Source organism: Octopus sinensis, linkage group LG9 (genome assembly GCF_006345805.1).
Source record: "Octopus sinensis linkage group LG9, ASM634580v1, whole genome shotgun sequence".
NCBI classification, from domain to species: domain Eukaryota; kingdom Metazoa; phylum Mollusca; class Cephalopoda; order Octopoda; family Octopodidae; genus Octopus; species Octopus sinensis.
Genome location: NC_043005.1, coordinates 89,287,319 through 89,311,648, shown reverse-complemented (window position 1 = coordinate 89,311,648; position 24,330 = coordinate 89,287,319). Strand labels below are relative to the sequence as shown.

Here is a 24,330-nt window from a genome sequence, read left to right as displayed (position 1 = left end):
CACACACACACACACTTGCATATGGATGTGCCACATGTACACAAATCAAAGATATTACCAACTTACTTGTATAAATGTCTTCCGATTCGTGAGTTTTAAAAGTTTTCTGTATTCTATCACATTTTTGCTTGTCTCTTCTCTCCAGCTTACGGAACGACTACTCAGCAGACCAAATGGCGAATCAGTATCTTTATAATGGTAGTTCTGATGTCCCTTACAGAGTTGACTCTCCGGCTGATTAGTTCCAGTGGATTCCAGCTCCCTGTAACTGCAACCTGATCTTGTAGAACCATCAACATCATCATCTTTCCATTTTTGATTATTGTTAGAATCATTATCACAGAACAAAATATTTCCGTCAGAGATGAACAAATTGAGAACAGAAGTTTCCTTTTTGCTCGCCGAGCGAGGGCTCGTTCCTGAAGTCGGGTCTGTTATGGGGGAGAAATTATTTGAGGCATCGATGTGGAGAGACATACCGTATGCAGTAGGAACTGTAGTCTGGTAAGGTACGGAAGAGTGTAGATGTGCACAAACTTGGTTGGGGCTAGCACACCAAGAACAGAAACAACAGGTGTCCGTCTGACTGGCCATGGTTTGTTTTGGGAAGGGGTCAGTAGAAACAGCCCGGTCAGACTTAAAGATTTGTTCAGTGCCAACAGATTTATCACAAGGACACTGTGAAGAAGATGAAGATGAAGAAGCAGCAAGGTCTTTGACTGTTGTATCTGAATTGATGCTGAGTCGTTTGCAGATTCCTCCATGGATGGCTTCACTGCTGTCATAAGCTCCTCGATCGCCAACCTGGAAGATACAAGATAAGATGAGAGTGGACATCTTTGCTGGGAAAGAAACAAACAGACAGGCAGAGAGACGAGAGAGAGTAGAGAGATACAATGTTTGTTATATATGTGACTAGCAGCTAAGTCCGGTTTCACCCGGTCTGTTTGGATGATGAGGCTGTGATCATTTTCGGTTAGGCATAATCTATAACAGCGTTTCTCAACCTTATCATTTCGGGTCCCCTGTTTCGATTGGAGCCTCCAGCTGTATGAAAATTTCCTAACCCCACCACGTCAGAAAACAGCTTCTAAGCAACTGGGTGTTTTAATGGTGGAAGAAAGTGGGGAATTCCATTAGAAAAGTTTTAATCAATTTTCTCAGTAACTATGGGGTCTAGGAAAAAAATACAAGCCGCATTCCAATCTATGCACCCGTCTCCACATGTGTGCCATTTTTCATGCGAATCCACCCAACCGTTTGCCTGTGAACCTCAAGACAAGAAAGAATACAATGATCGCCCATGTCCAATTTATATTATAGAAGAGAGTGAGACAGACAAATTTGTGCAAGTGTGAGTGTGTGTGTATGTGCATGGCTAGGTGCAGATGCATGTGTATACCTGGTGTGTATTCAATATAAACCTGGATATATTTCTTGTTTTTAATGACATAAGCAGCAGTTTGGGAGCTTACAGGATTAACCGTTACCATTGTGAAGGGAGTAGCATGTACATAAGGGGTAAAGCAAGGGTCAGGTGGAAAAGAGGTGGAGATGATGCAGGGGGACGATTAGGGCTACTCAGGGAACAACAGACACAAAATTAAGTTTAATGATGACAACGATGATGATGTGGGGCGACAGTTAGCAACAAAACAAAAATGATTAAAGACAGAATCTGAAATAAAATTAAAACATCGATTAATATTAATTTAGTCTGTAAAATAAATTTTTTTGTTTTAAATGAAAGAAGAAAGTAAAAAAAAATCCCATAATTACATCATTGGCTGACAATGCATCAAGATAGGACATTGGTGGCTCCACCAGACTGTCAGATTCTACATAACCACTGCTGTCCGACTGAGCACTTCCAATACGGTAGATAGAAGCTGTGTAAAAGACAAAAATGCAGTGAGTCAAATAAAGAGATGACACTTCTTAGAAATGTCAAATCAATGAATAAACAAATGAACAACAAATAAAAACAGAAAAAAAAATAATAAAAAAGACCTTCTCTCCTAAACAGACAACGAAAATGGCCCACAACACAGAAAAACCATTTATTGTTGTATAATTAGTGCGATTTAACATTTCCAATGAAAATAAATAAACATGTACAGTGACAACATGGAGATAAAGTTGAAAGCATAAAGTTTTATGGTAACAAAGCAGTTAAAAAGATACCCAAGCTTATTGAATGGGTCCGTTATGCAAATTATGATTGTTATTATTTGTTATTATTATTACTGATTATATGCAAGAGTGGATGACAGAACAATAGTATCATCTCTTCACTCCCATCCCATTCCACCACATTATCTGTTGGCCATAATCTTCTTTGTTGATACCTTACCAGATTCCACTGTATAACATAAGTTGCTGTTTCCATCACTGATGCCAAGTGACCCACTAGTTGTTGTCTGCCCTTGACCCATATATGTATGTGTGTGTATGTGTGTATGGGTCACTAGGTAGATATATGTGTGTAGGTTAGTGGGCAAATGAATGTGTGTGTATATATCTATAAAAATATATAAATCAGTGGACAGATATATGTATGTGCATATATATATATCATGACCATCATCATCGTTTAATGTCTGTTTTCCATGCTGGCATGGGTTGGACGGTTCAACTAGGGTCTGGGAACCCAGGATGCTGCACCAGGCTCCAATCTGATCTGGCAAGACTTCTACAGCTGGATGCCCTTCCTAACACCAACCAGTCTGAGAGTGTAGTGGTTGCTTTTTACGTGCCAGTGGCACACATACACACACACATATATTTAAACATGTGTGTTACTGTGTCAAGCAACCCCTTATATGTTCCTCTAGCAGCTCATCAGTTGCTACAGTAGTAGCATGGATCTCAGTCAAACTCCCTCCATCCATTTGTAGGTTGTACACAGTATGTGTATTTTGGGGAAAAGCTCCAAACATCTTCTTGACATTTCCTGCAATTAGCACCAGAACTCGCATCTACAGGCCAACACAGATTACCTGTGGAGTCTTGCATTTCTTTCAACATTTCCCATTCTTGGCATCTACTTTTAAGTTCTAGTGTCTGTGCTTTATGGACTTTCAAAAAAAAAAATATTATTTACCAATGTGGGTAACATCTATTAGCTAAATCCCAGAAATAAATTCACATTTGGACAAATGCATCTTTTTTCTCTCCTCTTTCTCTGCTTCATCACCATCACCATCACCACCAGCAGTAACAGCAGCAGTGCTCGGCAAGAAGGTAGTCCTACCTTCAAGGTCACTCTCAGTTTAGTGTTGGGGGTTTTAACATTTTAACAAAAATTATTTTTCAAAGTTTTGCTCTAGATTTTAACAAGTAATGTGTCTTTTGTTTGAGGACACACTGATATAATGATGAGAAGATTTTTAACTTGTGACCTTTATCATAAAATTAGCAAACCTAAGTACAGATAATATATTGAGATTGCAACTTTAACTGATTAAAATTCACAGAAGTGACATTTGATTTTGGATGTTATATAAAAGTCAAGTCATACCAGAGGGAGGGAGGGAGAGAGAGGGAGGGAGGGAGAGAGTGAGAGAGTGAGAGAGAAAGAGAGAGAGAGAGAGAGAGAGAGAGAGAGAGAGAGAGAGAGAGAGAGAGAGAGTATGTGCATGCAAGCATGTGTTTGTGTGTAACTTGAAGAAACACTTTGCCCATGTAGCAGCATCTAGGCAAAGAAATTGATTTCAGGTTTTCTGCCGTGAAAGGAAACTGGTCAAACAGATAAAGTGTTGAGTTGCTAGCTTAAGAGATCTGAGTTCAAATCTAATGCATGTGCTTTGTTTCATCTAAACCACACAAGTTGCCCAAACTCATGTTACTGATGAAGAAGCACCAGATCTTCATGGAATCGTATCTTTGACAAACTGGCACACTCTCCCAAATGCTTTACGACATTAACTTATATCTTAGAAAATGGTTTTTATGACACCCAGGTAAACACATTCTTTCTTGCTTTCAGACATCCCCACTGTCCTCAATTTTTCATGGTAAGTCTCTTAATTCTTTAGCATTTAAACCAGCCATTTCTAGCTAAAATATTCCATCTGGTTTTCTTCAAACTGGCCAGATCTGGCCTCTCACCCCTACTCTACATTGTCCTTGAAATCTCAAAACTGAGGTAATTCATGATTCCTTCAAAACAATGTGAAGGGGTCATGGCTCGGTGGTGAGGATATTCAACTCAGGATTGTAAGGTTGCGAGTTCGATTCCCAGCAGTGCGATGTGTTCTTGGGCAAGACACTTTATTTTACATTGCTCCGCTCCATTCAGCTGGCAAAACAGAGTAGTACCAGTAATTGTTACATGCTGTGTCTCAATCTGAATCTCCCTGAGTCAAGTGTATGCGTGTCTGTGGAGTACTCAGCCATGTTAATTTCCCAAGCAGGCTGTTCTGTTGACCAGATCAACTGGAACCTGTGTGATCGTAACCATTGGGGTGCCCGCCACATTTGACAGGGTAATCTGAATGCTAAACGGTTAATCTATCTCTGTACGAACTGATACATTAGCATTTGTTGGGGAGTTTCTTAGGTGTTAGAGAGAGAGGGGTCAAATCTCAATGGGGAGAGGCAATTAGATCAGACAGACAGATTGGTGCTGCCAGGCCTAAGAAGTGTTTGGTCTGCAACTGAACACCACAGCATTATAAAAATCAATACAAAATGACACTGACTCCTCATTAGCAAAAAAGACCCATTGTTGAGAAATGGAAGGTAAAATCCACCTGGTGAGATGAGAAACCAGTAAAGTAGAAGCAGAGACTACATAGAATTATAGGTCTATCCTTGAGATTTTAATGTTTGAGCTCATAAAGAAGTTGTGAGACATTTTGACAGAGGTTTTCAAACTTAACTCTATTAATACCCTCCCCACCAACCTGAAACTGTCCCTTGTTCTATGACATAAACTTCCCACTTGTGAAATGTGACTTCAATTAAAACCTTCCCCCAAAACGACATCCTCATTTAGGCTCTAAACACCAGCTTAATAAGGACAATGAAATTCTTCGTTATTTTCAAAATTAATTAAAACAAAGTCAGTGTCTTTCAATAGGAATATGATGACAAAAGTGTTCTAAACTTCAGCCACAGACCAAACACCACTACTTAGGCCTGGCAGCACCAAACTGTCTGTCTGCCTTTCACAATCACAGCCCCTCAAGGATCCAATTGTCTCTCCACATTGAGATTTGACCTCTCTCTCTCTCTCTAACACCTAAGAAACTCACCAACAAAATTCACTTGTTAATCCCATCCTTCTTTCTCTTTATCTGCTAATCTCTCTTTTCTTTTCATTAATCCAACATTCTCTGGAGTATAAAACAGTGTCAGGGAAAATTGATATTTATTTTATATGAGACAAGTCTATCTTTGTTAAACCAATCTCAAGGTTTACCATTTTATAATGTTCAACCAATTCACTTTCTGTGAAGAAGATATGCTGTCGCATTCAAATGAGCACCATCTGAGCATGATCGTTGCCAGAGCAGCTAACTGGCTTCCGTGCTGGTGGCACGTAAAAGGCACCATTCGAGTGTGATCATTACCAGAGTCACCTTACTGGCACTTGTCCTGGTGGCATGTGTAAAAACATTTGAGCGAGGTTGTTGCCAGTACCGCCTGACTGGCCCCTGTGCCGGTGGCGCATAAAAGCACCCACTACACTCTGTGAGCGGTTGGCGTTAGGAAGGGCATCCAGCAGTAGAAACTCTGCCAGATCAAGAATGAAGCCTGGTGCAGCCATTTGGTTTGCCAGTCCTCAGTCAAATCGTCCAACCTATGCTAGCATGGAAAGCAGACGTTAAACGATGATGATGATGACCACTAATTGACTCTTTTTTCTAATCAACTCGTTTGTGAACCCGTTTCTCTTCAAATACAGTGTTTTTCAATTAATTTTGGAAATAATGAAGAATTCAGTAAAAAATAATTTTCTCTTTCTTAAACTGGTGTTTGGAGCTTCTATCGTCCATCTTTTATTTCAGTCATTAGACTGTGGCCATGCTGGAGCACTGCCTTGAACAATATTTAGTCAAATGGTTAGACCCCATTACTTATTTTTATTTTAAGCCTGGTGTTCTTATTCTATCAGCCCCTTCTGCTGAACTGCTAAGTTATGAGGATGTAAACACACTAACACCAGTTGTCAAGCTGTGGTGGGGGACAACCACACACACAAATATATAAATACGATGGGTTTCTTTCAGTTTCTATCTACTAGATTCATTCACAATGTTTTGGTTGGTCTGAAGCTGTTGTAGCAGACACTTGACAAAGGTGCCATGCAGTGGGATTGAACCCAGATCCCTGTGGCTGGGAAGCAAGCTTCTTATCACACAGTCATGCCTGCATGTAAATTAAAAAGGAAAATATGATGGAAAGTTTAAATTTAGTTCCCTTTAAAACAGGAAGTTGACATTGAAGAACCAAGGGTGATGTCAGGCAGGTTAGTGTGAAAAGGCTTAACATACACACTTTATATATACATCCCTCCACACACACATATATACATACATATAAACTTCTATCAGTAAATTAAATACTCACGGTCCTTTTGAGCGCCAATCTTCAGTCTGCGTACTTCTTTCTAGAAGTTGTTAAAAAGGAAAAATATGGAAAGTAGAATTATTTACATTATTTACATTTGATGGATATTTGTACTCATCTTGTTTGTTGTTAACACAACGTTTCTGCTGATATACCCTCCAGCCTTTATCAGGTGTCTTGGGGAAATTTCGAACCTGAGTTCTCTTTCCTAAGGTATGTTGTTGTTTTATTATTATTATTATTCTGGTCACTGCCTGGAATCAAACTTGGAATCCTGAGGTTAGTAGCCAGCGCCCTTAACCACTACGCCATATGCCTATGGGCAATTATGGAGTGAATTTTAGGGTTTATAAATCTAATATTTTCCTATCCTTTCTTAATATCAGCACCCATATGCTATTCATATCTGCACTCGGTCTGCTTAGGAGGTTGTTGTGTCCTAGTATATGCGCTGCTTCTTTTAGTTTTCGTATTTTCCAGTGGTGTTCTCTATCTATTATTTTAACTTTATCCCACAGGGGTATAGCTGATCATGTATGGAAAAATGCAGACCACTGCCCCCTGTAGGATGATAAACAGAGAACACCACTGAAAAATATGAAAACAAAAAGAAGCAGAACATATGCTAGGACACAACAACCTCCTAAGCAGACCGAGTGCAGATATGAATAGCATATGGGAACCAGTATTAAGGAAGGATAGGAAAATATTAGATTTATAAGCCCTAAAATCTACCCCATGGTGTAGTGGTTAAGAGCACGGGCTAGTAACCCCAAGATTCCGAGTTCAATTCCAGGCAGTGATCTGAATGATAATAAAAACATCAAAAAATACCTTAGGTATTTCCCCAATTTCTCCAAGATATCTGATGAAGCCGAAACGTTGTGTTAACAACAAACAAGATGAGGACAAATGTCCGTCGAATGTAAATAATGGAATTTCTTTGATACATCAATTGTTGTTAAATCTGAATCAAAGCTTATCATTAATAAAATATAATTAATCAAATAAAACAAAAAACACTTGTAAATTATTATTTTAATCAACTCAAAACAACTCTGAAGTTGTTTCACATTTGTACCTACAACATAGACAAAACCAGATTAATAATGAGAGAGCCTCTACAAGGTCACTTAATCTGCTAGAAATAGCAATCAAATCTCTCTCACCTCCCTACCAGTCATCTTAAATAAGAGAAAGCATATTTGATAATGTAGTCCTAGATACACTATGGCTCAATAAAAGACAAGCTATTCTTGCCTGGAATGCCTTTGATCATATGTCTGCTAGATTAAGGATAACATGAGATTAAACATGAACTAAATTATTATGATTATGATTATTATCATTATTATTATTGAAGATGGTGAGCTGACAGAATCGTTAGCATGCCGGGTGAAATGCTTAGCGGTATTTCATCTGCCACTACGTTTTAAATTTCTCTGAGGTCAACTTTGCCTTTCATCCTTTTCGACCTTCCATATAGGGGATAATCTTAAGCCCACCTGCTGCAGACTGAAAAAAACCTGGCTCTCCATCAGTTACAATGACGAAGGTTCCAGTTGATCCAATCAATGGAAAGGCTCACAGGAAACAAATACGTGCAGGAAGGTTCAGCATGACAGAGAATGGGACAAGGCTGGCCCCCTTGAATTACAGGTATAACTCATCTTTGCCAGCTGAGTGGACTGGAGCAATGTGAAATAAAGTGTCTTGCTCAAGGACACAATGCACTGCTACTAGGTATTGAACTTACAACTTTATGACTGTGAGCTAAATACCCTAACCACTTGGCCACATGCCTTCGCTACAGCTGCAGACTAAAAGGTGTCTGGCATCTTGCGCAAACCTCTTCCTCCCCCAACACAATGGAGAGACGTGGTTTTGCAGGAACAAAGATAATCCAAAAAGCACTTTGGGAAATCCAAGCAAACCCAACAGTTAACAATAAGGGTTCTGCCTTAACACACAGAGGAGACATAGGCTCCCCAAGCTGCAGTGTAACTCTAAAAATAAACTGTTTAGAATACTTTCATCTTTAGTTAGTGCTTGTGGCACAATATGGTATGTCTAGTTTATTTTGTAGAGAATTTGGTAACCGAGCATCCAGCTGTAAAAAAGACTAAAACAAAACAAAAAACATACCAAAAACTATGGCAATCACAAAATCGTAAAATAAAAAAGAAGCTGTCATTGCATGTACAAAACTAACACCATATTAGTGGGAGGGCCAGGTATGAAAATTTCTCAATTGTCATCAAATGACTGCACCCAGAAGATGAACATTGTACAACTCTTCTTTTCCTACAAGGTGCTAAATTTAATAGACATCACCATCAATACAGTCATGATGGTTTAGAAAGAGTGTAGAGTTACTAGAGTGGAAATGAGTAGATGTGTGTGGTGTGCAAGTGGCAAGATGGAGGAGAGCCTCAATCAGACATCTCACAGGCAAGAAATACAAGTACAAATTCTTCTGTGTGGGTGAAGTAGGTATACTGTTGACAAGAAATTGATAGAATAATTGAGGTAGTCAGAATGTGTGACAGATTAAGTCAAGACTAGCCATAGGCAACACGATAGCATTGGTCACATTTGCATATGCACTGCAAACAAGTCTAAAAGACATGCAAAAGAATCATTTCCCTGACTTTCTTCTGAGGTTTTTACGAGATTCATTATCACAACCAATGATGTTAATGGAGATGTTGGGCAACATCAGAATGCCTAACTGAATGGATATGATACAAGGAATGAAGACAGGATTCTGTAATGGAAATGACCTAATCATTTGCAACACTAATTTCAAGAAACTGGTCAATCACCTGATCACCTGGATATCAGGTAAACATGCAATCCAGACAGGTTTCATACTTTTCAGCAAGGAAGAAAGTCAATTGGCTGTAAATACAGTTTTTATCCAGTGAGGAATACAGGATTAGAACAAGTCAATTAGTAACATCAGGGGTTAGATAGAGACAGATGATGTAGAGAAGGAAAGTACGAAGGTGATAGGCCCCTTAGTCATACGTGGGTTTATAGAAATACCAGGAGATAGATGTGATGAGAAGAAAGAAGTGATAGGGATTAATTGAAAACTGAGAATATTTCATTGAAACAATCATCTGTAAATCACAGACCAGATCTGTTGATAGAGCATGAAGGTTTGGTTTCAGAAGGTTGTATGTAGCTCAGTCATAAAAGCTAAAAGAAAATGCAGGCCTGGAAATACTGGTAAACAGAGGGGAAGCAAAGAACAATATCAGGTTGATGGAAGAGAAATGACACATTACTTAAGAGGGTTACCTATACTCTGCAACAATAGAATCAGAAATGTGAGATGGTCCAAGTGATAAGAAATAAGCATGAGAATTTAAGATCAGCCATACATGGGAACTTCAGAATGCTGGTGACCCAGTTCTCAGTCTGTCTTGTTTATTCTAAGTTCTTCAGGCCATGAACACCAAAATTAAGTTCATGGTAACTTGTGTCTTTGCTGACCCAATTCTCAGTAGATTAACATGTCAAAGAATTTCTTTAAAAAGTGTGTCAAGAGGCTGGTAAGAAATGAGGTCAGCATGTTCCACTGGATGTATAGTGCAAAGTGGGATGGAATGCTGGAGCACAAATGAATTGGGAGAAAAACTAGATATAAGCGGAATCAGATGAGAAGAGACTCTGCAGGTACAGACACCTGATACATATGGAGGGAAAGAGTTGAGTAAAGAAGGGCTAAGCAATCTGAGTGGCAGAAAATTGTAGAATGGAGAAAACCAGGGAAGAAATAGGGTAAAGTGATAACGGCTGATCTTACATCATCACAGGTGACAAAGGACAGCAACATGTGGCATGGTACTGCAAAGGAGAAGACACATACAATCCATACAAACATGGAGTAAATTAATGGATGATGATGATGATGAGGAGGAAGAGGAGGAGGAAGAATAAGGAAAAACAAAAAAGGGCATAATAAAATAAAATAGCAAAAGTTTTAGGCAGCAGTAACAAATAAATTTGTAACTAATTATCAAAGGATTTCTTTCTTTTTTCTTCCTCTTCTTCTTTCTTTCTTTTTTTAGTGGGGCAAAAATCTCCACTAAAACTAAATATGTTTACACATTCTAAAAGAACGCATAAATCAAGTGTACAAAGGAAATTGGAGAGAGAGAGAGAGAGAGAGAGAGAGAGAGAGAGAGAGAGAGAGAAATATATTGTATAGATAGAGAAGAGTGAGAAAGAGAGTTCAATTTGTTATATGCATATATGATGATGATGATGGTGATATATATATATAGTAGCAGGCAGAGGTAGACCCAGGAAGACATGGGATGAGGTGGTCAAGCATGACCTTCGAATGTTGGGCCTCACAAAGGCAATGACGAAAGACCGAGACCTCTGGAGATATGCCGTGACTGTGAAGACCCGACAAATGAAGTGAGTTCATGGCTTGCAAGATGGCCCGCTGTGCTTACCTTGGATTGCAGGGCGACCTACTGTGCTTGAGGAGACCTACTGAGTCAAATCATCAGCACGTAAAAAGCATCAAACCATCATGGACGTTGCTAGCCTCCTCTGGCCCTGTGCTGGTGGCACGTAAAAAGCACCCACTACACTCATGGAGTGGTTGGCGTTAGGAAGGGTATCCAGCTGCAGAAACACTGCCAGATCAGACTGGAGCCTGGTGCAGCCTCCTGGCTTTCCAGACCCTGGTCAAACCGTCCAACCCATGCTAGCATGGGAAACAGACGTTAAACGATGATGATGATGATATATATAAGAGAAAATGTTGAGTTCTATTTCACCTTTTACTTTGGAGGTGCCAAAGGTAGATTTCTAATAAAGATTCTTCATATTTCATTGGTAGCTTACTGTAGTAAGAATTTTTTGAATATGAAAATGCTACAAGTATAAGGTGTGTTATGAGAATTTATAGAACAGGTATTCTATAGAAACTCAACAAACAATTAAAGATGGAGAAGAGGTGTTAAAAGTTTTACAAAATTTTAATCCATGCATACGATCGTTTCAAACAGTAATGTTAAACATGTAAATAACATGGTAAAAAATTAGAAATTAATTTAATTATAATTAAATTATTTACTTATTACTATTCTCCTCAGTGTGAAAAAAGGATACATAAAAAAGAATACATCAGAAGAATATTATATTGTTACAGAAGCCAAGATGGAGTGAGTGTCAGATAAGACATTCAGATATGCATAATATGCTTATGAAAGATAAAAACATGCTTGAGTCTAGTTATGTATGAACTATAACTGATGTGGCTAACAGTTGTTTGGAAATATAAGTGGAGAATGCTTAAGAAACATTCTCTCTATATGAAGATAAGTAATTAAGTGATATATATATATATACATACACAAAACACCATCTGATCTTGGCCGTTGCCAGCCTTGCCTGGCCCCCGTGCTGGTGGCACATAAAAAGCACCATCCGATCGTGGCTGTTTGCCAGCCTCGTCTGGCACCTGTGCCGGTGGCATGTAGTAAGCACCCACTACACTCACGGAGTGGTTGGCGTTAGGAAACGCATCCAGTCGTAGAAGCATTGCCAGATCAGACTGGGTCTGGTGCAGTTGAACTGTCCAACCCATGTTAGCATGGAAAGTGGACGTGAAATGATGATGATGATATATATATATAAATATATATACATGTGTGTGTATATATATATATATATATATATATATATACACACACACATGTGTATATATATCAATAGCTTCAAATGGGACAGCATAGATATATTTAAATTTATATTTGATTTTGAGAGTTATGAATGGTATATAATGAAAATAAAGTATGCTGTATATTAAAAGAAATTGTTTTAAAAAATTCCTTGAATAAGAAATACAAATAGTTAATATAATTTTTTAAAATTAGTTACTTGAATTTCAAATGGAAAAAAGATTAAGGGTTGTGAGGGAGTAATTATTAGGTTAATATAATGGGAAAAAATATTTATTATTAGTTATAAAGCATTATATTCATTTGTGTGAAATAAGTCTAAGCGGAAGGACTAAAAAAGGAGAATAGTTGTTAATATTACAGAATTGAGAAAGAAAATACTTGCTGTGTTTAAGATTATTGAAAAAGAACATTTGGTGATAAAAAAGGGTTTCTGAGAGGTTGAATAAGGTAATAATGTGGGGGAAATAAGGCTAAGATAAATTCTTAAGAAAAATTTTTTGAAAAATTTTACGTTTCTATATTCTAATGTTAGCTATGTCATCATCATCATCATCATCATCATTTAGCGTCCGCTTTCCATGCTAGCATGGGTTGGACGGTTCAACTGGGGTCTGTGAAGCCAGAAGGCTGCATCAGGCTCAGTTTGATCTTGCAGTGTTTCTACGGCTGGATGCCCTTCCTAATGCCAACCACTCCATGAGTGTAGTGGGTGCTTTTTACGTGCCACCCACACAGGTGCCAGACGGAGCTGGCAAACAGCCACGGACGGATGGTGCTTTTTACGTGCTACCGGCACGGGGCCAGGCGAGGCTGGCAACGGCCAAGAACGGATGGTGCTTTTTACGTGCCACTGGCACGAGGCCAGTCGGGGTGGCGCTGGCAACGGCCACAAACAGATGGTGGTGCCAGACGAGTCTGGCAAACGGCAACGAATGGATGGTGCCTTTTACGTGCCATCGGCACGAGGCCAATCTGGGTGGCGCTGGCAACGGCCACATTTGGATGGTTCTCTTACGTGCCACTGGCACTGGTAACTCAGCTGCAATTTCCATTGATCGATTTCGATTCTGATTCTCAATCAATGGAAATTGCAGCTAAAAATTACAATATAAATTGAGAATCTAGCTATGCATAAAAGAGGTAAACATCCATAGTGATATTTTTATAAATAATTTTCTGACTTAGTGGTGGTGAAAGTGAATGTAAGAAAAAGTATTTTTATTACTAAGGAGTGATAGGTGCGAAACAATAAGTATATTAAAGATGCGAGAAGTAATTCATATATACAAAATTTCCTATATCAGAGAAATTATATCAATATATATATATATATATTGAGCTATAACGGAGGTATAACAGAGGAATTCAAGACAGGATGCCCCTGGGAGCTCCTCTATGCTGACGACCTTGCTCTAATTGCTGAGTCACTATCAGAACTAGAGGAGAAGTTTCAAGTGTGGAAACAAGGATTAGAATCGAAGGGCCTTAAAATCAACCTAGCTAAAACCAAAGTCCCAATAAGTAGGAAGGAAGGCAAACCACAAATCCCTTCAGGTAGATGGCCCTGCTAGATCTGTAGTGGAGGCATTGGTAGAAACTCTATAAGATGTACCCAGTGTAAGCTATGGACACATAAGAGGTGCAGTAATATCAAAGGGAGGCTAACTGGGAAGATAGTTTTTATATGTGGCAGATGCTCGGGGGCAATAAACACTGAAAATGTGCAGAGAACAACTTCCGCCACATTCCAGGGAGGAAAACTAGAAGTAGTTGATAGCTTCCGTTACCTAGGTGACCAAGTCAGTAGCGGAGGAGGGTGCGCTGAAAGTGTAGCTGCTAGAACAAGAATAGCTTGGGCAAAGTTCAGAGAGCTCTTACCTCTGCTGGTGACAAAGGGCCTCTCGCTCAGAGTAAAAGATAGACTGTATGATGCATGTGTACGAACAGTTATGCTACATGGCATTGAATCATGGGCCGTGACTGCTGAGGACATGCGTAAGCTCGCAAGGAATGAAGCCAGTATGCTCCGATGGATGTGTAATGTCAGTGTGCATACTCGACAGAGTGTAAGTACCTTGAGAGAAAAGTTGGACCTAAGAAGCATTAGATGTGGTGTGCAAGAGAGACGACTGTGCTGGTATGGTCATGTAGCAAGAATGGATGAGGATAGCTGTGTGAAAAAGTGTCACACCCTAGCGGTTGAGGGAACCTGTGGAAGAGGTAGACCCAGGAAGACCTGGGATGAAGTGGTGAAGCAAGACCTTTAAACATTAGGCCTCACCAAGAAAATGACTAGCGACTGAGACTTTTGGAAATATGCTGTGCTCGAGAAGACCGGCAAGCCAAATGAGACCATAACCTGTGGCCTATGAAATGAGACCTTAACCTGTGGCCTATGCCAGGAGCGTAACCAGCCCGCTTATGTGTACCTTTCCTTCTTTGGTCACTAAACTCTGTTTGCGAAGACCTGTTGAGGCAAGTGAAGTCAAAATCAAAATCAATTCGATGACTGGCATTCGTGCTAGCAGGGTGCAAAGAGCACCATACGAATGTGATCGTTGACAGAGCGGCTATTTGAGTATGATCGTTACCAGCGTCGCCTTACTCGCACTTATGCCTGTGCACCATTCAAGAGCACTATCCAAGCTTGATCGTTGCCAGAGCAGCCAACTGGCTTCTGTATCCATGGCACATAAAAGGGCACCATTCAAGCGTGATCGTTACCAATGTCGTTTCACTAGCACTTGTGCCGGTGGCACAGGTAAAAGATTCGAGCGAGGTCGTTGCCAGTACTGTGTGACTGGCCCCATGCCGGCAGCACGTAAAAAGCACCCACTACACACTCGGAGTGGTTGGCGTTAGGAAGGGCATCCAGCTGTAGAAACTCTGCCAGATCAAGATTGGAGCCTGGTGCAGCCATCTGGTTCGCCAGCCCTCAGTCAAAATCGTCCAACCCATGCTAGCATGGAAAGCGGACGTTAAACGATGATGATGAAGATGATATATATATATTAATAATACAGTGATTGTTTCTTATCAGGAACAAAATGTTTAATAGGACTGCTATAGAAGTGCTCAATTGAATGAGACAAATATATCAAACTATAGTTGCAAAACAAACAAATACAGGGTCATCCACGTAACATTTCATATCTCGAACATTTAATCATAGAATATACATGTATAACATCACGGAAGATGAAACATAACTCATCTGTACAAGCATATAAGAAAGTGCGAGAAAAATGTGTGAATACAGTTCATCACGGTTAAAAGTTAATACTTTAGCGATTAAGAAATATATATTTTTTTAAAAAACATTACAACACCTAGAATAATAAATAAGTAAAATTATAAAGTATAAAGTAATATATAAATATATAGGTATATAAAAATATATAACTGTATTCACAAATTTTCCTTGCACTTTCTTATATGCTTGTACAGATGAGTTATGTTTCATCTTCCGTGATGTTATACATGTATATACTATGATTAAATGTTCGAAATATGAAATGTTACATGGATGACCCTGTATTTGTTTGTTCTGCAACTATAGTTTGATATATATATATATATATATATATATATATATATATATATATATATATTGTATACTGATGCATTTAAATCTATGAAAAAAGATAAAAAGATATGTGCATATATGTGTGTGTATATATATATACATACATACACACGTACATATGCAGATATATACACACATATATGCATCCATACACCTGTGTATAATAATGTGCATAATGTATTACATATGTATATGTATAAACTTTATGTTTATAAACTTTATAAGTAAAACACAGAATATAATGCATGATATATTAATTATAATTGGTGTTAATATAAAGTTGAAAAAAAAACCCATTAGAAGCAGTAATAATAATAATAATAATAATAATAATAATAATAATAATAATAATAACAATAATAATAATAATAATAATAATAATAATAATAATAATAATAATAATGATAGATAAAAATAATGAGAAAAAAGTGGAAATACTACCATGCTATTAACATGTTAACATTACTGTTTGAAACGATCGTATGCATGGATTAAAATTTTGTAAAAGTTGTAACACCTCATCTCCATCTTTAATTATTTGTTAAGTTTCTATAGAATACGTTTTCTTTAAATTTTCATAACACACCTTATATATATGTGTGTGTGTGTGTGTATGAAGGCACATGGCTTAGTGGTTAGGGCATTTCGCTCACAATCATAAGGTCATGAGTTCAATTCCTGGTGATGCATTGTGTCCTTGAGCAAGACACTTTATTTCACGTTGCTCCAGTCCACTCAGCTGGTAAAAATGAGTAGTACCTGAATTTCAAAGGGCCAGCCATGCCACACTCTGTGTCACGCTGAATCTCCGTGAGAACTATATTAAGGGCACACGTGTCTGTGTAGTGCTCGGCAACTTGCACATTAATTTCACAAGCAAGCTGTTCCGTTGATCATATCAGCTGGGACCCTCATTGTCATAACCGACAGAGTGCCCCCTTTTGCCAAACCACTATGTTACAGGGACGTAAATACACCAACATCGGTTGTCAAGTGATGGTGGGGGAACAAACACAGACACAAACAAACATACACACACATATATATACGATGGGCTTCTTTCAGTTTCCGTCTGCCAAATCCACTCATAAGGCTTTGGTCGGCCTGAGGCTATAGTAGAAGACACTTGCCCAAGGTGCTACACAGTGGGACTGAACCTGGAACCATGTAGTTGGTAAACAAGCTACTTACTACACAGCCACGCCTCCACACACACTCACACATATATATATATATTACAGAGAGAGCAAAGATATATGTTTTTTTTAGTAGTTTTTATGCCTTGTGTTTCTGAACTGAACCCTATTAAGATGAAGTTTTTTAATATCTTTGTTACATTAATATAATAAATATCATGAATATTCTAGAGCAGCTTCAATAGATTGTGCACCCTACCTTTGCAAAATTTACCTGAGCCACAAGGAAAGTTTTAAATTGAGATATAAGTTTACCATTATCTCAGGATTAATTGGTTTATAACTTGAAGCAACTCTAAATGGGAAACTATTGCTGAGTTGCTGAGTGAGCTCACCCAGTCTGTTATATTACACATCATGGTATTAAGTACACAAAAATAATAAAAGTCATCACAAACTACAAAGAACAGGAATGGAATGACTCACCGTGTTTGCAGGATAATCACTGAAATCAGCCTCTTCTGCAGACAGTGTTGTTAATCCACCATTGTGTAATATGTCCATGGAAGCAGCAGAAGATGGAGACACTTCAAGTTCAGAAGGTTCTGTAGACTTTGAATATTTCATTAAGTCATTGATATTGTTTAAAGAATCAATGATGGCAGCGTGCCTGAAATCAAATCTACTTTCAGTTTGTTTGTCAGAATTAAGATCCAATTCTAAAGAAGTCTTTTGAAAATTATCACATATTTTAGGTTCTGGTTCTTGGAAACCATTACTTTTGTTATTGAAAATTCTTCTGTGATCCTCTGAAGGAGAAAACACCTCACAGTCATCATCAGTTTCTTCAAAGCTCATTAATTTATTTACATGTCCTAAGCGAAGGTCTCGAAGGCTGGAAGTATTGGATTCACTGTCTTTACTTGGCTGGTTCCGGAAACCCCATCTGGAATAGGTTTGCCAATTTCTTCTCTCTAAAGAGTTCTCTAGATCACTGCTTAGAGCAGAATCAACACTAGCTCCAAAATTATGCTTATTTTGTTTTAATTTCACCAATTCAGATTCTGCCTCTTGTTCTGGTTCTATCAAAGACCAGGTCTGTTGGGTACGTGTACTCCTGAAATTCTTGCGTCGTTCAGAGGCTGGAAGGATTGATTGTTTTGAGTTCTCTGTTAAGCCACCCATGACTGAAGGGTATTCATAGTAACCCTGAGCAGCAAGGGCCTTCTGGTTGTCTGGAATCAATATGCTTTGTGGTGATGTAAGACTACTTCTTCTTGGCAATTTAGAAGGTTGTGACTGGACAGAAGACAAAAGCCCTAGACGGTGAAGACAGGGCCCTAACAATGGGTGCTGCATCAATTGGTCTAGACAAACAAGTAGAAAAAAAAAGCACAAACATGCCACAGAAATAAGGAAAAATAAGAAATGAAAAGCACACATAAGCAAACATAAATCAAAGAAGCAAAATAAAATAAATTGGTAAATGTGACAATGCAGAAACAACAAATAATGCCACAGAGTCACCGATGCTAAGGACAGTGAAAAAACAGTTGTTTGGAGAGTATTTGCAGATGAAGGCTACACTAGTTCTTTTGAAGTATCACAACAAAAGCTGGCTTCTTACTGAAAGAGATGGCTTTTTAGAATTTTAACATTGCTAAAACAGAAGTAAGCCTATAATTTGCAGGGATTACAGAAAAGCCAATGGTACCAGATAGCCAGTACCTTATCTCTGAGTATGGTACAGTACCAATCCCTAATACCTTTTGAAACTCAATATCCCAGTCTAACTTGCTGTAAATAGGTATCATAGAGTTGTATGGCCCACAACTGCAAGTAGTGGAAGCACTGCAAACCTGACGTTAGTGGTGAGTCTGTTTACAAAACTGAAATAAAAAAATGGTCCTCCCCTTTCATCTTCTACTTCTTTATCACCTCCGCATTTTATCAGACTGTTTTTGTGACAAAGGAATTAGTCCTGATCTCCTGCTTATTTGATAATAATGATCTCAGTTGCTTATTGATGATGATCCTTTCTACTAAAGGTACAAGCCTGAAATGTAGGGGAGGGGATTAGTCAATTACGTTGACCCCACTCCCCCTCAGTATTTCACTGGTACTTAATTTATCGACTTCGAAAGGATGAAAGGTGGAGTTGACCTCAGCTGAATCTGAACTCAGAACGTAGCGATGGGTAAAATACTGCTAAGCATTTCATCCAGTGTACTAACAGTTCTCCCAGCTTGCCACTTTAAGACAATGATATTAATAATAATAATAATAATAATAATAATAATAATAATAATAATTTTGGCTCAAGGCCAGCAATTTTGAGAGGAGGGGACAAGTCAGTTACATTGGCACCAGTACTTGACTGGTACTTTATTTTATTGACTCTCAAAAGGATGAAAAGCAAAGGTGACTTTGGCAGAATTTGAACCCAGAATATAATGAGGTAGAAGAAGGGCCACTAAGCATTTTGCCCAACACACTAATAATTCTGCCAGCTTGCTGCCTCAACGACACCATCAGCAATAAGAAGAATAATAATGAGCTTGTGTACCTGCAGTGCTCAGGTACACAACTTATTAGAATAGTAAAAGAGGGGACAGGAAGCAGCAAAATCAAGAAAGACAGCAATGAAAGTGAAAAGGGCCAATTAACTTCACTTATCCATTGTGTGTAAGGTGGTTCTTTACAGGGGTTTGTATTACAATATAAGGTTAATAGGAACAATACTTCGTCTCTTATTTATACTCTGTGAAAATCATATAGCCATTTAATTCGTTAGCATTTAAACCAGCCATATTTAGCACAAGACTTTAACTGGTTTATGTCCACACTGGACAGATCCAGTCACTCACACCTATCCTGCAATGTCATTCTAAAAATAATCACATCTTTGAAATCTCAAAGCCACAAGATAATACACGATTAATTTTAAAAAATTTAAGTACATAAGCATGACATTTGAGAGAGGAATCTGAGTGCTAAAGGGTTACTAATAACCTTATACTTAAAAAAAAAAGTCTTATCACCATTATTGTTGTTGTTTAGTTGTAAACCCAGGTCAGTCCTGAGAGAGCAGACTGACAATCAGAGACGACCCAGCCATGACATCTCGAGGACTTTACTCAATAGTTTAAGTTTACTCATATCGCAACAACTTAAAAAATACACCACTTTTAACTTAATAGCATTACTTAGGGAAATTAAAGCCACTGTATTATTTACATATCAAATTCCTGGAAAAGAATCGAACTTTAAACATTAGTTTTTATCAAATTTGACACAGAACTCAAAAGTGATGTTTGAACAAATTTAAAACACTAATAATGAGGAGAGAATGAATTTTTCTTGGAAAGAATATTTATCTCATTGATAAGTGAAATATTTTAGGTCAATTGCCTCACATTGATATATAATCACAAATGGATCGTTCTTCATGTTTTAGTAGACAGCATGGAGGTGCAATGGCCCAGTGGTTAGGGCATCAGTCTTGCAGTTGTAGGATTGTAGTTTCAATTCCCAGACTGGGCGTTGTGAGTGTTAATTGAGCGAAAACACATTAAGCTCCATGAGGCTCAGGCAGGGAGTGATGATGAACCCTGCTGTACTCTTTCACAACTTTCTCTCACTTTTTCTTCCTGTTTCTGTTGTACCTGTATTTCAAAGGGCCAGCCTTGTCACATTCTGTGTCACGCAGAATCTCCCTCGAGAACTGCATTAAGGGTACATATGTCTGTGGAGTGCTCAGCCACTTGCATGTTAATTTCACGAGCAGGCTGTTCCATTGATTGGATCAACTGGAACCCTCATCGTCACAACCGATGGAGTGCCACGATATAGTAGACAGCAGACGGGTAGATGTGATGTTCATAAATTTCCTCAATAGTATCATTTGAGATTATGAAATAGCTATAATCAGTGGTGAAACCTGAGTCACAGACTTAGTTTACTGGGAGTTTGCTACAGGGATCACATGCACTGCAAGACAGATTATAACAGTAATATTTTGAAATAAATAAATAAACTGATGATCCTCTGCATTTCTCAGACAGGCTGTAACTATTCTGATTTTGCAGAGGAAATAAGCAGTGTGAGGTTTGAGAACACCTGAGGTCCCAACTGCAGAAACAAATAGCAGCTGGTCAGGACCCTGTATTTGTTTATTTCTCTTGTCTGCATAATGGGCAGTGGTACCCAGGTTTGCAGCCCCTACATTATTGTGTATTCTGTTTAAGAAATCGGGAAATAGGAACAACAGATACTCAGAGTTAAATCAAGAGAATTGGTTAGATTTTGAGAGTATTGTTCTAATGTGGATGTCTATCAAAAGAAATAGAAAACTCCCATCACAGTCCAATGGTTAAAGGTTAATGAAGCATAACTGACTGAAGGGTGTTTGTCAGTAGCTGTTTCTTTTATGTAATCATTGAAGAACCTCCTAGCACTTGGCTGTGTCTGTCGTAGCCATTACATCATTACATTTTGACTGGCATTGAAAACTTTAATAATAAAAAACCCAACAACTAAGCTTCTACTTGGAATATGACACTAAAATTAATAAATAATTTATGACTTAATGACAAAAAAAATTAAAAAACAAAAAGAACTAAAACAGGAACTAGCTTGAATAATCACAGAAACTGTAAGGCACTTCCAAAATAGAAATTTAAAAAGAAAAAGAAAAAAATCCAGCGAAAATAAATGTTTCAAAGACAAATATTTCATAAGGCAGTCTTTGTGTGATTTTAGATAAAATCCTAAGCAGAAAGGCAAATCTCTTGAATAACGAGAATTGATTTATTGTTGGACAAAGTGATACAGTTGTTTGAGATAAACTTTATAAGTATGGTAGCATCATCAACCTAATATCTTTCTGTCTGTGTATCTATCTATCTACCTACCCACCTGCCTACCTATCTACCTACCTACCTATCTCTCTACCCACCCACTCCCAAACCTATCTATCTATCTGTCAGTCTGCCTGCCTGCCTGCCTGTCTGTCTGTCTGTCTATCTATCTATCTACCTACCTACCTATCTACCTACCTACCTATCTACCTACCTACCTTCCTACCTATCCATCTATCTCACTACCCACCCACCCAAAAATCCATCCGTCCGTCTGTCCGTGTGTGTGTGCATGTCTGTGTTTGTCCACCACCATCACTTGTCAACTGGTATTGGTTTATTTATGTCCCTATAACTTAGCAGTTCAGCAAAGGAAACCAATAGAATAAGCACAAGATTTAGAAAATAAGCACTGGGACCAATTTGTTCAACTATAGCTAGGAATACAATGTCCAATGTGTCCTTCCTTTTTTAAGGTGATAGGGTCTAATATTTTAGGATAATTTGGTTGATGTTTCTAGCAATTTGAAAGACCATTGGCTCATAAACTATTGCTGTCATTGGAGAGCGAGGGAGAGAGAGAGAGGTGGAAGATAGATATTGACTGATAGAGAGAAAGAGACAGATAAAGGGAAAGAGAGAGAGAGAGAGAGACTGATATAGTGGGACAACAGAAACAACAGACAGAAAGATGAAGAGAGAGGGAGAGAGAGAGGGAAAAAGAAAATCTTGACATTTTTCACCTAAGTATTACTATTATTAGCCGGAGGCCATTCTTTCAACAACAAATGACAATAGATTATGAATATTTTAGGAATTTAACCAGAGCCAAGCTTACAGAACACTTCTGACATGTTGCTTTTAATAACGTAATCAGAATGATGGGATTACTGAAAGAGAGAAAGAAGAAGGTGAAGAGAAGAAGAAGACCAAGAAATACAAGGAACAATGGTGAAAGAAGAGAAAGCTGGGGAAAGAAAGAGAATGAAGAGTGGATTACAAAGAAAAATCTCAGAGGACAAGAGATAGGACTAAAAGAAGATGAAAAACAAGTAATAATATTGTCAACATGACCAATGTCACACAGTGAATGTGTGACATTATTTGAGTTACTTCTGATTCAAAATTGAATTTTGTTTCACTTGTGCAGCATTGTTGCACATCAGCAGATAGATTTTATGCTATTTGCATATATACCACAGACCAGTAATCCAAATTTGTTTTGGGGTGAGATTCAAGTATACAGTGCTGACGAGCTGAAATAACAACAAAATATTGATATCCACTATCTCCATTCACCTTTTGGTTTATCTGGTATTTAGAGATATTCAGTGTTTTTTTTCTAACATTTGATGTCTTAACCCTTTTGTTATCATATTTCTGTTGAGATGCTCTGTATTTCTTTCAGTTACTTTAAATATAACAAAGAATTTAGTAAAATAACTTAGTTATCATTAAGCTAGTGTTAGGAACATGAATTGTGACTAAAGGTTGGTGGAAGATTTTAATTCAGAACTTATGTAAACAAGACATTTGTACTACGGATCCAGAGGTGGTTTCAGCCAGGTCAATATCGAAAGGGTTAAAAATATCATGGTGACTTAAACCCTTTTGTTACCATATTTCTGTTGAGATGCTCTGTGTTTCTTTCAACTAATTTTAAACATAACAAAGAATTTAGTAAAATAACTTAGTTATCATTCCTTTAGTGTTACGAACATGAATTGTGACTAAAGGTTGGTGGAAGATTTTAATTCAAAACTTATGAAAACAAGACATTTGTACTACAGAGCCAGAAGCGGTTTCAGCTGGGTTGGTATTGAAAGAGTTAAAGGGAATTTTCCCTGGACAAAATACTGCAGCTAATAAATGTTTAAACAAAACATATACATTGTTAAGTATGTGACAGCGTTAACGTTTAGATTGCTTCTAATTTAAAATTTAATTTTAGACAATATATTGTTTAAATTATAGATAGATAGATAGATAGAGAGAGAGAGAGAGAGAGAGAGAAAGAGAGAGATATGTAGCCAAAGGTAAAGAAAATATCACACACCTGACATATATATATCTTAGTATACACATTGGGTATTATAATTTATAGTAGACCATAGTCTACCTGAATCCCCATATTAAATGAACAATATCATGATGGCAGCGAGCAGACTGTTTCTTCTGTAAAACACCAACATAAACACACCATATCTGGATCAAAGTTCAGAGAAACTTTTGATAGACTTAATAAGGATTTATTACTATCTCTAGTTTCATTACTGATGGTGTAGCTCAGTTAGATATTAATAAACTGCAGGTTAGCTTTGGCCAAGCCTACCTGTAATCAAAGCTATTTCAGCTTTCAGCATATCTTTTATCTTATACTGGCTTCATTCACTGGACTTCAGTCATGCTGAACAGGCCAATCACAATGCATATCTCTGTCTCTTTTATCATTGCTAAGTCAG

At 37.9% G+C, this 24,330-nt stretch overlaps 1 protein-coding gene and 1 long non-coding RNA gene across 4 annotated transcripts in view; both read right to left on the bottom strand.

Annotated features, from left to right (window-relative positions):
• LOC115215466 (protein ITPRID2) overlaps positions 1 to 24,330 on the bottom strand; it is a 123,607-nt gene that overhangs the window by 20,503 nt on the left and 78,774 nt on the right. For all 3 annotated transcript variants that reach the window (XM_036506076.1, XM_029784629.2, XM_036506077.1), the window contains exons 7-10: positions 17,496 to 18,376; positions 6,577 to 6,616; positions 1,780 to 1,889; positions 67 to 804 (exon numbers count right to left, since the gene is read on the bottom strand). In XM_036506076.1, the coding sequence (XP_036361969.1) occupies positions 67 to 804; positions 1,780 to 1,889; positions 6,577 to 6,616; positions 17,496 to 18,376 (1,769 nt within the window). The remainder of the gene's footprint in view (positions 1 to 66; positions 805 to 1,779; positions 1,890 to 6,576; positions 6,617 to 17,495; positions 18,377 to 24,330) is intronic.
• On the bottom strand, positions 21,189 to 22,084 carry LOC118764901. The gene is made up of 2 exons (XR_005000736.1): positions 22,055 to 22,084; positions 21,189 to 21,938 (listed from the first exon to the last, which is right to left on the bottom strand). It is a non-coding gene; the product is annotated as an uncharacterized LOC118764901 (long non-coding RNA).